The 12,958-nt window shown below is 38.9% G+C and overlaps 3 protein-coding genes across 10 annotated transcripts in view; 1 reads left to right on the plus strand and 2 right to left on the minus strand.

Moving 5' to 3' along the window:
* Positions 1–1,562, minus strand: part of LOC108758369 (uncharacterized) — a 67,261-nt gene extending 65,699 nt beyond the window's left edge. Inside the window, exons 1-3 of one of the 2 annotated variants that reach the window (XM_018503277.1) lie at positions 1,252–1,562; positions 1,013–1,159; positions 800–898 (exon numbers count right to left, since the gene is read on the minus strand). The gene's annotated coding sequence lies outside the window, so the exon portion shown is untranslated. The remainder of the gene's footprint in view (positions 1–799; positions 899–1,012; positions 1,160–1,251) is intronic. The other variant, XM_018503276.1, reaches the window with a different exon arrangement.
* An 83-nt stretch (positions 1,563–1,645) lies between these two features.
* HDAC3 (histone deacetylase 3) lies at positions 1,646–3,628 on the plus strand. The gene is made up of 2 exons (XM_018503275.1): positions 1,646–1,891; positions 1,968–3,628. The coding sequence occupies exon 2, from the start codon at positions 1,979–1,981 to the stop codon at positions 3,278–3,280; it is 1,302 nt and encodes a 433-aa protein (XP_018358777.1). The 5' UTR covers positions 1,646–1,891; positions 1,968–1,978; the 3' UTR covers positions 3,281–3,628.
* Positions 3,629–3,928: 300 nt separating this feature from the next.
* LOC108758363 (cytospin-A) overlaps positions 3,929–12,958 on the minus strand; it is a 63,940-nt gene continuing 54,910 nt past the window's right edge. For 4 of the 7 annotated variants that reach the window (XM_018503259.1, XM_018503261.1, XM_018503263.1 and 1 more), the window contains exons 5-13: positions 10,684–11,052; positions 10,387–10,599; positions 9,853–10,308; positions 9,287–9,722; positions 7,034–8,932; positions 6,382–6,576; positions 6,064–6,237; positions 5,550–5,932; positions 3,929–5,150 (exon numbers count right to left, since the gene is read on the minus strand). In XM_018503259.1, coding sequence (XP_018358761.1) covers positions 5,061–5,150; positions 5,550–5,932; positions 6,064–6,237; positions 6,382–6,576; positions 7,034–8,932; positions 9,287–9,722; positions 9,853–10,308; positions 10,387–10,599; positions 10,684–11,052 — 4,215 coding nt within the window. In that variant the 3' untranslated portion in view covers positions 3,929–5,060. Of the gene's footprint in view, positions 5,151–5,549; positions 5,983–6,063; positions 6,238–6,381; positions 6,577–7,033; positions 8,933–9,286; positions 9,723–9,852; positions 10,309–10,386; positions 10,600–10,683; positions 11,053–11,617; positions 11,685–12,958 lie in introns of those variants that run through there. The other 3 variants (XM_018503264.1, XM_018503265.1, XM_018503262.1) reach the window with 3 other exon arrangements.

Genomic DNA, 12,958 nt, shown 5'->3' on the forward strand with positions numbered 1-12,958 from the left:
ATAATCTTTCGGATTCTTCGAATCCAAAAGGGGAGATAAAGAGATACAAATGTAAATATAACAGATAAGAGATAAAGAGAGTGTATGAAATTAAAACAAGCAAAAAAATTCCTAAACAAATTATTTTACAGAAAAGAAATAATTCTCATGTGTTATAGAAGAAAGAAAATTATTATTTTTTTTATTTTATCGAGAGTTATAAATTTCAAGTTGATCTTTTATATATTTTCAGAAAAAAAACAGAATATTTATTTATAATTGCAATCGTAGATATATTTTTTGCATTTTTTATAAAAATATATAAAAAATAACACACGATTCGATTATATTGTTCCAACGTTGCTTTCTTGAGATTTATTTGTATTGCTTGAAATCCCTAAAAATTTTCGCACTTATAAAATATAAATATATATTCAAGCATTAAAGAGAGAGAGAGATAGAGAGAGAAAACAAAGAGTTAAAAAAGTACAAGTAATACTAACAGACCCAAGGCCTGTAATCAAAGTGAAGAAAACTTCCAACAGTTGCAAAATAAATGTTTTGTTAAACACAGCCATTGCCATGTTCTGTGAGCAGGAGCACTGATAAGATGCTATTAAAAACTTGCGTTTAGCAGAGAAAAACTAGTGATTCTTCAATACAATTGATTTCTGCACTTAGATTCAGTAAAGAACTACAGGCAAGAATCAGTCATATTAAAGAATCATTGAGCACTTGTGCGCGCTGATCAGTTTTCTCTGCTGAACATAACCATTTTTACAGGAGTTGGCATGCCTACCATGTGCCATAATTTACTTACTCGAATTTAATGAGTGTCATGAAGTTGAAACTTCTATCTGCTCCTCAGGCAGTATTGTATTCATCGCAATACCTGGCGTAATTGCAGATTCATCAAGATCTGAGATAGTAAATAAATTATTAATATATTGTATAACGTGGCACAGTAATAAAAAATCATATATAATGATAGTAATAATACACTTGACTACTGAAGAAGCTAGTACTTGTATACCTTCGCTGATTGATGATTCTAAATTCAGCATGGGCACCGCATCAGATTTTAATTTTCTTTTCTGTGGCGGTGAGTAGCCTAAAAGGGGTCGCATCCATGAAGACTCTTTGTACGCTACTGCATCAAAATGGGCGGAACAGATACGCCCTACATGTATAAAATATGTTATTTTCATTGTACGAGTCTGTGATGTGTGTAAGCAACATAAGCAAGGATATATTAGTTTTATACGAAGATACCATTTTTAACGTCGACATTTTCTTTTCCACACGCTTCTTTCCACTTTAACATTAACGCTTTCTCTTTTGGGAAGCGATAAAAATGTACATTTCTGAATTCTTTTTTTCGATGATCATTTTTACATGTTTTTACTTGACAAGTACTCATTTTGGTCTCTCGAGCTGTCACTTCGAAATTGTTCAAAATTACCGCCGTGCAAATGTTTAAATTTGCCGCATTTGGATAGTCCGTTTCTTTATTCTCACGCGTGTCTATCCGTGAAACTGCACACAGCGCATACAATACACCATATCCCTTCCACCATGATTGAGACTGATCAGCTCGAATCTCGAATCCACCACTGTTCACCTGGTTCACCACGCTCCAATCGGCGTCTCGTTCAACTACGCTCGTTTTGTTTGGTCTTGTTGTGAAGTAGATAAATCTTACCTTCTCAATCGCGACGAATTAATTTCCTTCGGTAAATACCGAAGAGTTCGAGAGTCGAACACGGGATTTTATCACTCCTTGAAGCGAGTTAGGTAAAGGTGAAATTCCTTTCAGTTATTCTTACAGAATTTTCCTGAATCCTGATTCACCTCTACGGTAGCAGGGGATCTCCGAGGCCAAATTAAAATTTCATTCCGGGAAGAATATGAGGTATGTATCAGTATTCTTTTCAACAAACGTAAGTATATCTGTTCTCGTAGACGCTCATGAACCTTTCATTGCGTAGATAACCTCAATATGAGCTACAACAAGAAGGTGGCGTACTTCTACAACCCGGAGGTGGGCAACTTCCACTATGGACCGGGTCATCCCATGAAGCCACATCGGTTGTCAGTGATTCACAGCCTCGTGCTTAACTATGGTCTCCACAGGAAGATGCAAATTTATCGGCCGTACCGCGCCAGTACCCACGATATGTGTCGCTTCCATTCGGAGGACTATGTGGAGTTCTTGCAACGGGTCACACCACAGAATCTACAAGGATATACCAAGTACCTGAGTCACTTCAACGTGGGAGATGATTGTCCCGTGTTCGACGGTCTCTTTGATTTTTGCTCCATGTACACCGGTGCTTCATTAGACGGTGCCACCAAGTTGAACAATAATTGCTGCGACATCGCTGTCAACTGGAGTGGCGGTCTGCATCATGCCAAGAAATTTGAAGCGTCCGGCTTCTGTTATATTAACGATATCGTAATTGCTATACTAGAATTACTTAAGTACCGCGCCCGGGTGCTTTACATCGACATTGATGTACATCATGGAGATGGCGTGCAGGAAGCTTTCTACTTAACTGATCGTGTCATGACCGTGTCGTTTCACAAGTATGGCAATTATTTCTTCCCTGGCACTGGCGACATGTACGAGATTGGTGCTGAGAGCGGCCGTTATTATTCTGTAAATGTGCCATTGAAAGAAGGAATTGATGATACGTCATACATTCAGGTTTTCAAGCCTGTCATATCACATGTCATGGAGTTCTTTCAGCCGACGGCAATAGTGCTTCAATGTGGTGCCGATTCCCTTGCAAACGACCGACTCGGCTGCTTCAGTCTCAGCACAAAAGGGCATGGCGAGTGCGTTAAATTTGTGAGGGACTTGAACGTACCGTTATTGACTGTTGGTGGCGGTGGTTACACATTACGAAATGTTGCTAGATGCTGGACGTATGAAACGTCTCTGCTTGTAGACGAACAAATCAGCAATGAGCTCCCATACACAGAGTACTTGGAGTATTTCGCACCAGACTTCACCCTACATCCCGAGGTCGTAACCAGACAAGACAATGCTAACAGTAAGCAGTATCTTGAAGCAATCACGAGACATGTGTGTGACAATCTCAAAATGATTCAACATTCACCGAGCGTACAGATGCAGGACGTTCCGTGCGACGCGTTACCACCCGAAGAGGAAAGGCAACCAGAACCGGATCCGGACTCTCGACAGAATCCACAGGACACAGACAAAATTGTCGAACCAGCGAACGAGTATTACGCCGGCGATAAAGATCAAGATAAGATGGATACGAATGATTCGTGATAGAGACAGTATTATAGTTTACGAGGGCGTGCAAATGATTTCTCAATCCTTCCTATAAAGTTCAATAGATCTAGCAGAATCCAGATTTGGGAATTTATTAATTTCATGATTCAGCAAACAAAGAAACTGCCGAGATTATATCTTTTCTATGACTGATTCCAAGACAATAGATACTATTGTGCAATTATTGAATTTTTATTTTCGAAACTATTGATGTATGAAATAAGATGAATTTTAATATAAGGATGCGCGATACGCGTATCGAGATACGTTAAAAATCGTTTGGAAATCGATCTTTTGGAGACAAAGGAATGATTTTTTTTTTTTCAAAAAGATCGGTTTAAAATAGCCTTAAAAACATTTCAATATTTTGCAAAAATTTCCAGTATTTTAAAAAAATATCGATTATTTTTACACATTGATATGCATATCGACACACGTATCGCCCACCCCTAATGTAATGTATACTTTTTAAGTATGACACAAAAGTGTAAATATGAAAACTGTACAGACTGATTTGTTTATACTAATGACGAAACAAACATATTTTACTCAAATAAATTTTGCAAAGACTTGGAACAAACTTGTAAAATACACCTATATTTTAGATAATCAAGTCGTTTATTTGATATTCAGAAAAGGAAAAATTTCTTCATTAAAGAAAATGATATGCGATACGATTATTCAGGATACCTGGATCTTAAATATCCATTAGGCAAGTTTATTGTTTTACATCAGACAGCAATATCTGTATTGTCTACAATGGTACAACAACGACGGTGAGGACAATATTAATAGCGATAATAGTATAATAATAGTAATAGCAATAACGATAACGTCTGTATCTCTGTCTCGGAGCTATCTTGCTATATCACAGAGAACTTAATCTTCGCACGACACAATTGTTCCTTCTAGAGCTCTTTTTTTCCTTAACAAGAGTAGAAACGTAAAACGATTCACTTGGGGGTATGGGGTAGGAGAGGGGACGGACCTCTCCGCTTGGTAAGAGCACTAAATGCGACTAATTGCAATAAATTAGATCTCTTAAATTAAGGCGCTTTGTTCTGTACATTCGTATTTTGTAAACTCTACAAAAAGTCTCTCGAAAAATAATACACGTACAAAAATATTCGGTACGAGAGGAACGCAAATACTCGATTTCCGATTTATTTTTTGCAAGAACGGTGCAAAAGACTACGATGTAGAGGCAATGCGTGTGTACTCTTCGTGAACGCATAACGCCGAGCTTTACCTTTGAGGAACACCACGTGCGGTTATTCACGACTATTTTCGTCTGCAGAAGGTTTACTCGCAAAGCTTACAATTACTTGGCTCCGCTTTCTCATTCGACATACGAAGGATTCTTCCCAAATTCGCTTGTGCTCTACAAAGCGCATACGCCATGTATACATGTGTACGTGTACATATATATGCACATATATATATATATATATATAAAAGTTTTCAGTCTCATAGTAACGGCAATTCCATTTGGTGTTTGGTCTTCCATCGAACTCTTTGCATATACTCCAGCGGCTCGTACATTCTTCGATTCGAAACTATATACAACGCATAGAGGGGAATACAATTAGGTAGGCAGTACTGATTCAGCGATCCTTGACAAATCTTTAGAATCTTTCTTGCAGCATAGCTTCCTTCTTCATCATAAAATTTGCTTGACTAGATGCTATTGTTCTTTCTCGCTCGCCTCACAACGCCGAGCACATTCAACAGTAGCACATGCCGATTGATAGAGGCAATACAATGAAACAGCGATCAGTTACGTTTCAAAGTGCTTGTAAATGCTAGTCACATATGTCATGACTTGCTGCCAATCGGGTCGCTCGAGTTGACACATTTCACCGATGTTCTGTGGAAAGAATAATTTATATTACTTTCACAAGAGAACATATTCGTAACAGAACTAGATATATTAGAACCTTTATTCAGTCAAAGTGGATCTTGGTGCTTAATAATATTTTTTTATATAAATTTTAAATTATTTAATTCCATAAATTGTGCGCTGATTTGATTGTTGGACTTGTATTTAAACAATTACGTAAAAATATTCTTAAAATTTGCAAAAAAGTTTAACCAAATAAAGGTTTTTTTCTCTTATTCTCTTATCGGTCTATCTATATTTTAATTTATTAATAGATGTATAATTGTAAGATCGAAATATGATCTTATAAATTATTTTAATGCGTTATCGTATTATATGTTTATGTATATCTTTAGGCGTTCAAGAATAATTTGTCAGTTAACTTACCAAAGTAGTTGGTATGCCAACACTCTCGGCAGCAGAGAAGGCGATCGAGAAGTTCCGTCGCTTTTCGACCGGCGTCAACGTGTCGTATGGTACCTTTCGTGGCAGATAGGAATGCAGAATCGCGCACAACGCTAGGCCATCATTCCAGGAACTACTGAAGTTAGTTATATCAATATTACGATAGCCTATTGTTTTATTTTGACACCACTTGAGCAAGGCGTTGCGCTTGGATCCACCATTCTTGACTAAGCCACACAGGGGATCTTTACGCTCCGACAGATCGGTGACGCTATTTCGACGTACGAAGTCGATCGCCTTGGCATTCAAAGCGGCTGAATCCAACAGCTCACCCGGACTCAAAACCACAGGCGTTGACTTTGTCTCTGCACGTCAACAATCAAAGCATACGATTAGGTATCAAGAATCTCCCATTCTAAAATGCATGATTATCTTTATATGATTATCTCTTATCGTACAAACATGTTAAATTTGCAAGATTTTAACTGATAATTACCTGACACTGGTTTCTTTGTAATTGTAGATTGCGTTTTATTGTTATTTGTCGAATTCGCTGTGCAGATTAAATTGTTGATTTGTTGTTGGTCCCTGAGAGGAGCTTTCAAAGATATGATATCTGTAGTTCCAATAGAATTTAGAGACGACGTAGAACTGCTACGACTTCCAGGTCCTAAAATCAGTTATTTTCAAAATATATTAATTCGATAAAATTAAATAATATTTTATCTGTTATTTCATATCATAATCATTTCAAGTGAAGTGTCATGGGCAATGTATGATAATTGTTTATCCCTAAAATTGTGTGATCATTTACCAGCTTTAGCTTGTTTCGTGGCATTTTCGATGCTCTCGATCAGACACTTTACAGAAAGCCTTGAGTCCTGACGCGAAATGTTCGCTTTCCTACGAGCTGCGATCTCTTGTTGCACACTCGTTAGCACGGATTGTTGAGTCTCCGTCGGCGTGCTGGCCGGCCTTGTAGGCGGTTGTTGTATCACTTTTTGGTTTGCTGAAAGAATTTCCAAGTACTCATTACAGCACTCAGCAAATCACTGTATACAAATAATTCCTCGAACAAATGATAAGAAAGCATAATAAGCCATAAATGTTTGTACATAAAATAAAGCACAGGTAATCTGTAAGTAATATATACTTGAATGATTTCGAAAGTCTCCTTAATTCACGATGGAAGATGGCATGTTCATACGGATTAATTCAGTGAGGACAATACAATTTCATGATAGAAATAATAAGCGAGTATAGCGTATAAAGATATCGAGAATTCGAGAAACACAAAGAAAGCTGAGTTAACAGTTAACCAGGAAACATGAGCGACACAATGTAGGTGCTAGCAATGCGAGGATACGCCAGTCTCGTATTCTTCGCTTAGACTGAGAAATCGGGACGGACAATAGATCGAATTTTTGCGATACAAGCGAATTTCCCACATTAAGAGAGCGACTTACGGTCGCAAGATTCACTCATTTGCTGTTCCGACAGCGTCTTCAATTCCACGTCCTCTACGATCGTCTCAAATTTTTCTCTTAAGGATGACGTCCGTCCCATCGATGGGGGTTGATCCGACCCCAAGTTCGCATTACTTTGTGACACCTTAGGTTTCTCGCTCTTCGTGCGAAGATTACTTTCGGAAAAAATCGTTTTCTCGATCTGAGAATCGTCCTCGTTTGCATGTATACTACTTTGCAGGAATTTTATACGATTTAATCGATTTATTTCACTTAGATTTGATTCTTGTAACTGTTCAGTACATGCCGAAGATATGGCTTGTTTTTCTTGGTTAATGGAATATTTTGAGATCAATTCCGAAATCTCTGTTTCTTTCTCTGAAAGATTATTCAAAATTGACGTGCCTGATGAAATAACTGGAATCGATGAATGATATCTAGATTTATACTCGATTTCTGAGGGCGTTAACAACGGATATGATTTCCATCTCATTAAAGGAGCGCTTAATATATCATGAGAACTCTTTATTTTCTCCCATTCATTATTTGTATTCTTCCTTAATTTTATTTCGATATTTTTATCAGATGAGTTTGGTATTTTTGACTCTTCAAGCGTGTCAAGAATTTTTTTATCCTCTGACGTAGCATCAAGAGACATAGATTTTGTCGCAGTTTGGTCATTATTATTGCATGTTTCTCCTTCTGTTGTTTCATTTTTTACACAAGACCCTTTTGATAATAAAGATTCATGATCCTCATACTTCATTCCTTGTGATTTTTCTTCGTTTTCGTGTATTCTATGACGATTGTCAAGTTTATCTGACGATTCAGCATAATTTCTAATTTGTGATTCTGCGAGCGTTTTTGATTTCGAAGTTGTTTCACTCAAGATAGAGTCAATTATTTCGCTTGGTTTTAATTCAGGTCTTTTAAAAAACAGCTTTTGCCTTTGCTCAATCTTATCGCTTCCTTTTGACATTACACACACGGAGTCTGAAAGTGACTTTATATTCCTAAGGCTTGGATCTACATGTAGTTTTGTTGAGTTGTTCGTCTTGATCGAAGTCTCTGCTGTTGCTATTGTATTATCTAGAGATGACGGACTCGCTTCAATATTGACTAGAGAAGGCAAACTCGTGCTGACTTGCGGATTGCTGTAACTTCTCTGCAACAGCCTTCCCATTTCCGGATCGACCTCGAACTTCAGGTCATTCATCGCGCTCTCCACGCCAGAGAATATATAATCTTTTGGTACGAAGAATCGACTGTTGGAAATATTAATGCCGTACAAACCTCCATTAGCGTTTTGAATACTACGAATGTTTTTCAATAAGGAACTCTTGGCCACCGTGTTTTTATCGGATGTGTCCGCAACGGTAATGTACAGTTTCGGATAATCTTCCGCGATAATTGGAAATTTATCAGATGAATTATGAGTCTTATCAGATTCGTTTAAATAGAACTTTGACGATTCGTTGTTCGAGACTTTTAATTGTCTCGAATTTTTATTCGCTAAACGCTCGACTGCTCCATCCGTAGTGCATTTAGTATGCTGGCTGTCGATGCGATTCGTAGAACTGAATTCAATCTTCTCGCCGGAAATTAATTTGTCCTCCAATTTGATAGTTTCCTTGAGTGCTGGCGCGCCCATTGTGATAGCCAGGTTATTATTCGATAAATTGTGTCCGTTTTGATTCGCAGTATTGATGTCTTCAAGCCTCGCTTTATGTAAGTCCCAATCGCTCATCGTTGCTTTGAATAAGCTATTTCGTAACACGTGCTTTCTCGCATCGTACCGCTTCTTTAGAATCATCCGACCACGCTTTAGCAAAACACTCGCTATTTTTTCTTTATTCCCGTTAGTGACATCGAGTGTTTTGCAACTCGCTATAGTGCTATCTAGTACGCAGTCCGATTAAGGGAAAAAGGAACAATTACAAAATTAATAAAACTCTCACAAAATAGCTATGTGTATATAAAATAAATTTAAAAAAAAAAAAAAGAAAATTAATATTCGCGTTAAAATAATTTCGTTCCATTAAAAAATATCCTTTTTTCCAACTATTTACAAAAATCCTCTCGTATGTCTTCTTTTTCATAGAGTATTATGTGTTAGTATATCATCTTATATAATACATTTTTTACTGTGTTAACATTACGTCTTCATAATCCTGGACGTTCGTCTCGTATCACAATATACTATCACATAACAGTTTCTGTTTTAAGAGAAGTTCATAATTTCCGCTTGTTTACCTTTGTTAAGTTTATCAAGTTGTGCCTCCAGCGCTCTCAGTTTATCTCTCTGTGCCTTATTTTCCATGACCACGCGTTCCAACTCGCTCTGAGCTTCGGTCTTGAAGTCGTTGGCAACTCGCACAGTCATCAGCAAATCTGTCTGGAACTGCTCCCACTCCGCGCTCTCCTCCTGTCTCAGCTTACGCTCGTCAGCTAACGCGCGCTCCGACTCATACTGACGCGTTTGCGCCTCGCGCTCCCTGCGTTGTGCTTCGCTCAGCGCGGCTTTCAATTCCCGTTTATCCTCTAGGTGCCGTTGACACTGCGTCTGCAATTCCGCCAGAGAGTCTCGGACGAGCTGCAGTTCCGTGCTCACAGACAGCCGCTCATCCTTTAACTGATTCAATCTATACTCCAAATCGTCTATGGCGGATTTCGCGTTATTCCGAGCCACCTAAAATTATATATATATAAGCTACCTTCTTTATTCATTATTTACATAAATGAAAAATTTGCTTCTATATCTCTCACAGTTATAAGGAAAACCAGTCGTCATATCTATTCTACATACAAAACAAGCGTACTTTATATTCTTCCTGAAGCTGCGAATATTGATCTCTCAGTCGATCGTGGTCGCAATGTGAGCGTGCCAACTGTTCCTGCAATGCTGCTGCCTGCGTTTCGAGTGTGTCTTTCTCCCTTCTCGCCGCGTCTAATAATTCGTCCGCTTCGCTCTTATTCTCCAGCTGCCTTGATTGCTCCAACTCCTCGATTTTAGCTCGCGCGTTCTCCAACAGGGTCGCTAATCTACTGATTTCTATACTCCGATTTGCGCCTTCCTGCCTGGCTTCCGCCAATTCCATGTCCAACTGTTTTCGTTCGACATTCGCCGCGTCCACTGACGCTTCCAGTAACTCGACACATTTCGTTAGACGCTCAGTCTCTGCCGCACTAGCATCAGCAGTTGCTCTTAGATTCTTCAGTTCACTGGTCAACTCTTCCTGCTTTTGAAGTAAAGTCTCTCGTTCTTCTTGCGCACTCTGTAACCATAACAATTAATCAGTAATTGATAGCTTTAAGCTTTTACGCATAAATAAATATAAATTTAATGCACTCACTTTCAGGAGGTCTACAAGTTTCTGTTCCCTTTCTGTATTATAACCCTTAGATGCTTCCTGTGGTTGTTCCTCTCTTAAAAGTAATCCCTGTAAGGTGTCAACCTTGGAACGAGAGTCTTCTAGCTTCTCTGTCTGACGGCACAGTGATTCCAAAAGAACTCCTTTCTCCTCGGTTAGCCTTTCATTATCTGCTTGCAATTCTGTCAGTTGTGCCTGCATAATTAATGTTAATTCATTAAAGGATTCTTCTCATCTCCATGCAATGTCTTTTTCGATATCAACAGATAAGAGTCGTACCTGCAAGTCACTTAATTCCTGAATAGTTGCCTGCAATTCTTCGTTTGTGGAATAATGCGTTTCCTCCATTTGTAAGATCCTATCCTGCAAGCACGCAACCGAAACCTCAGACATTGAGCTGGAGGAGTGCTTGTCCCAGTCCGGCGTGGTGCACTGAGCTCCTTCCTGAGGTGTACTGGTGTTGTGTGCAGATCCATCGTCCTGGGGAATGGCGATAGAGGCTGGTGCGGAGTTGTGGAGTCTCGAGGCATCTAGCAACAGTTGCTGTTTCTCTGAATCTGACAGTGGAGAGTGTGCCACGTCCCTGAGACGAACACGAAGAGCCTCGTTCTCTTCAGTAAGACGTTCTAGCTCCAGACTATGCTGCTCCTGTTCATCAAAGCAACAAATATATGCAAACCATTGCTCGACAACTCGTATGAAAATGACAGAATAGAACAATTTTAAGATACAAATGCAATATCTCAAGCAAAATCAAGTTCTAATGTGTCTACACCAAAACAATATCTCTGTCCACTATCGTAATTATTTAATTACAGCTGTAAACCAACGTTTAACAGTTGGTCTTTTTGCAAATAGGGGCTACAATATTCTCATGTGACACTCAGGGAAAAAAAGGCTCATAAAAAGCGTCGAAAAACAATGGTAAAAGCGACGACGACGTTCGCGATCATAACATTCGTGGCCTCGCCTCTGTTGGGAAAAATATATAAGAAACGACGCCGCGAGAAACGACGCCTCGTAAATATTAAGCGCCGAGGGGCCGGAGGGGGAGGAGACACGGAACCAATCCGGATTCGAGGTTAGAGTCAAATGACGTGCGAGCATTCTACGAGGACGATACGCGCCGGTAGAGTCGGAACGTCGGAACTCGCGGTTCACACGGCGATCGCGACAGCTCACAGCTCTACTCCGGGACGGGCGAGGGATTTACCGTAGGCGACGAGAAGCAACGCTTTTTCATATCGAATCCGCTCGGCCTCCCCGGCTCTCTTCCTGCGTAAACATCCCCGCCGCGCTCTACGCCCTCTGGCTTAGTTTTCGAGCATGCAAAAACGACTCTTCGTGCCCTTTCTCTTCTCTCTCTCTTCCTCGCCTCCTCCCATCTCTCTGTCACTCTCTAATGTTCTAACGGTTACGTCGGTTACACGAGCCCGAGACTGAAACCGGTATAATTTCCGCCGAGTTCAGATTGGTTCAGATTCCTGACGCTGTGGCCGGCCAAAAATGATCCCTGCGGTCGCTCCCAATGACGGGAACGCGGATTCATTGAATTGCGAATTTTCCGTTTGTCCGCAGCGTCAAAAATGCAATTCGCGTTGCGTTCATTGTGTTAACAGAAAGGGTTCTACAATCGTCCTAGCAACGATCATTGGGGAGGGGAATCACACAGGAGGGTGCCTCCTGCGGAACAGTTTTGTAGTCTTTGCAAGAATATAATAGCTGCAGATTTTTACGTATTCACGTGATTAGCACCAAAAGGAGGGTCGGTTGGCGAAAAAATGTAAAGATTTGCAGTAAAAGAAAACTGGTATAATGGAATCATTTATTTTATTTTCGTGCAGTGTTAACAGTTTGTAGAAATTTCGTTCGTAGAATATTTTAGCAAGGATTCTTCGAGGAACTTTTTGGAGTCGATATTTTGTTTAGAAAAATTTTTAGGATTAAAAATAAAAGATTTTTTATGGATTAAATTGTAGACGAGAAAAGTGCGATTTTCTTAACAGAAAATTGTTTGAAACTTGGATATCAAAAATAAGTAACATCAGATGTTAAAAATAATTTGAATACATTTTAGAGGAACTCCAGAGATGTAAAAATTGATCGCGTCAAATATGCAAATTATTCGAACATTCTTAGCATTTAAATTTTAAATGGTAAATGATATACTGTTTAGAGTGAGATTCCATTCCAATGAATTTAGATGTTACTGATATTAGCGATGTAGCTTTTATTAATATTAGATGGGAAACTGAAAGAATAATTCGAATAAATTTGGGAAGGACTATCGACTCAGAATTGAGATATAAAAACCAATTGCATCAAATACGTAAACTTTTGGAACATTCTGTAGCATTTAAATGCTAGCGATTTGATGTATTCTTTAAAACTTTTGAAATAAATTGTCACTCTGAAGAGTGAAATTTCACTCTTAAAAATTAAAAATTGAACTACCCTTTTTCAAGATTACCTTAATTTTTTAGTTTTTTTAGAGTGAGATTCCAAATTTAGAGATTAGCGACGTAGCTTTTACTAATATTAGGTGTGGGAAAAT

This window comes from Trachymyrmex cornetzi, unplaced genomic scaffold (assembly GCF_001594075.2).
Source record: "Trachymyrmex cornetzi isolate Tcor2-1 unplaced genomic scaffold, Tcor1.1 scaffold156, whole genome shotgun sequence".
Classification (NCBI taxonomy): Eukaryota; Metazoa; Arthropoda; class Insecta; order Hymenoptera; family Formicidae; genus Trachymyrmex; species Trachymyrmex cornetzi.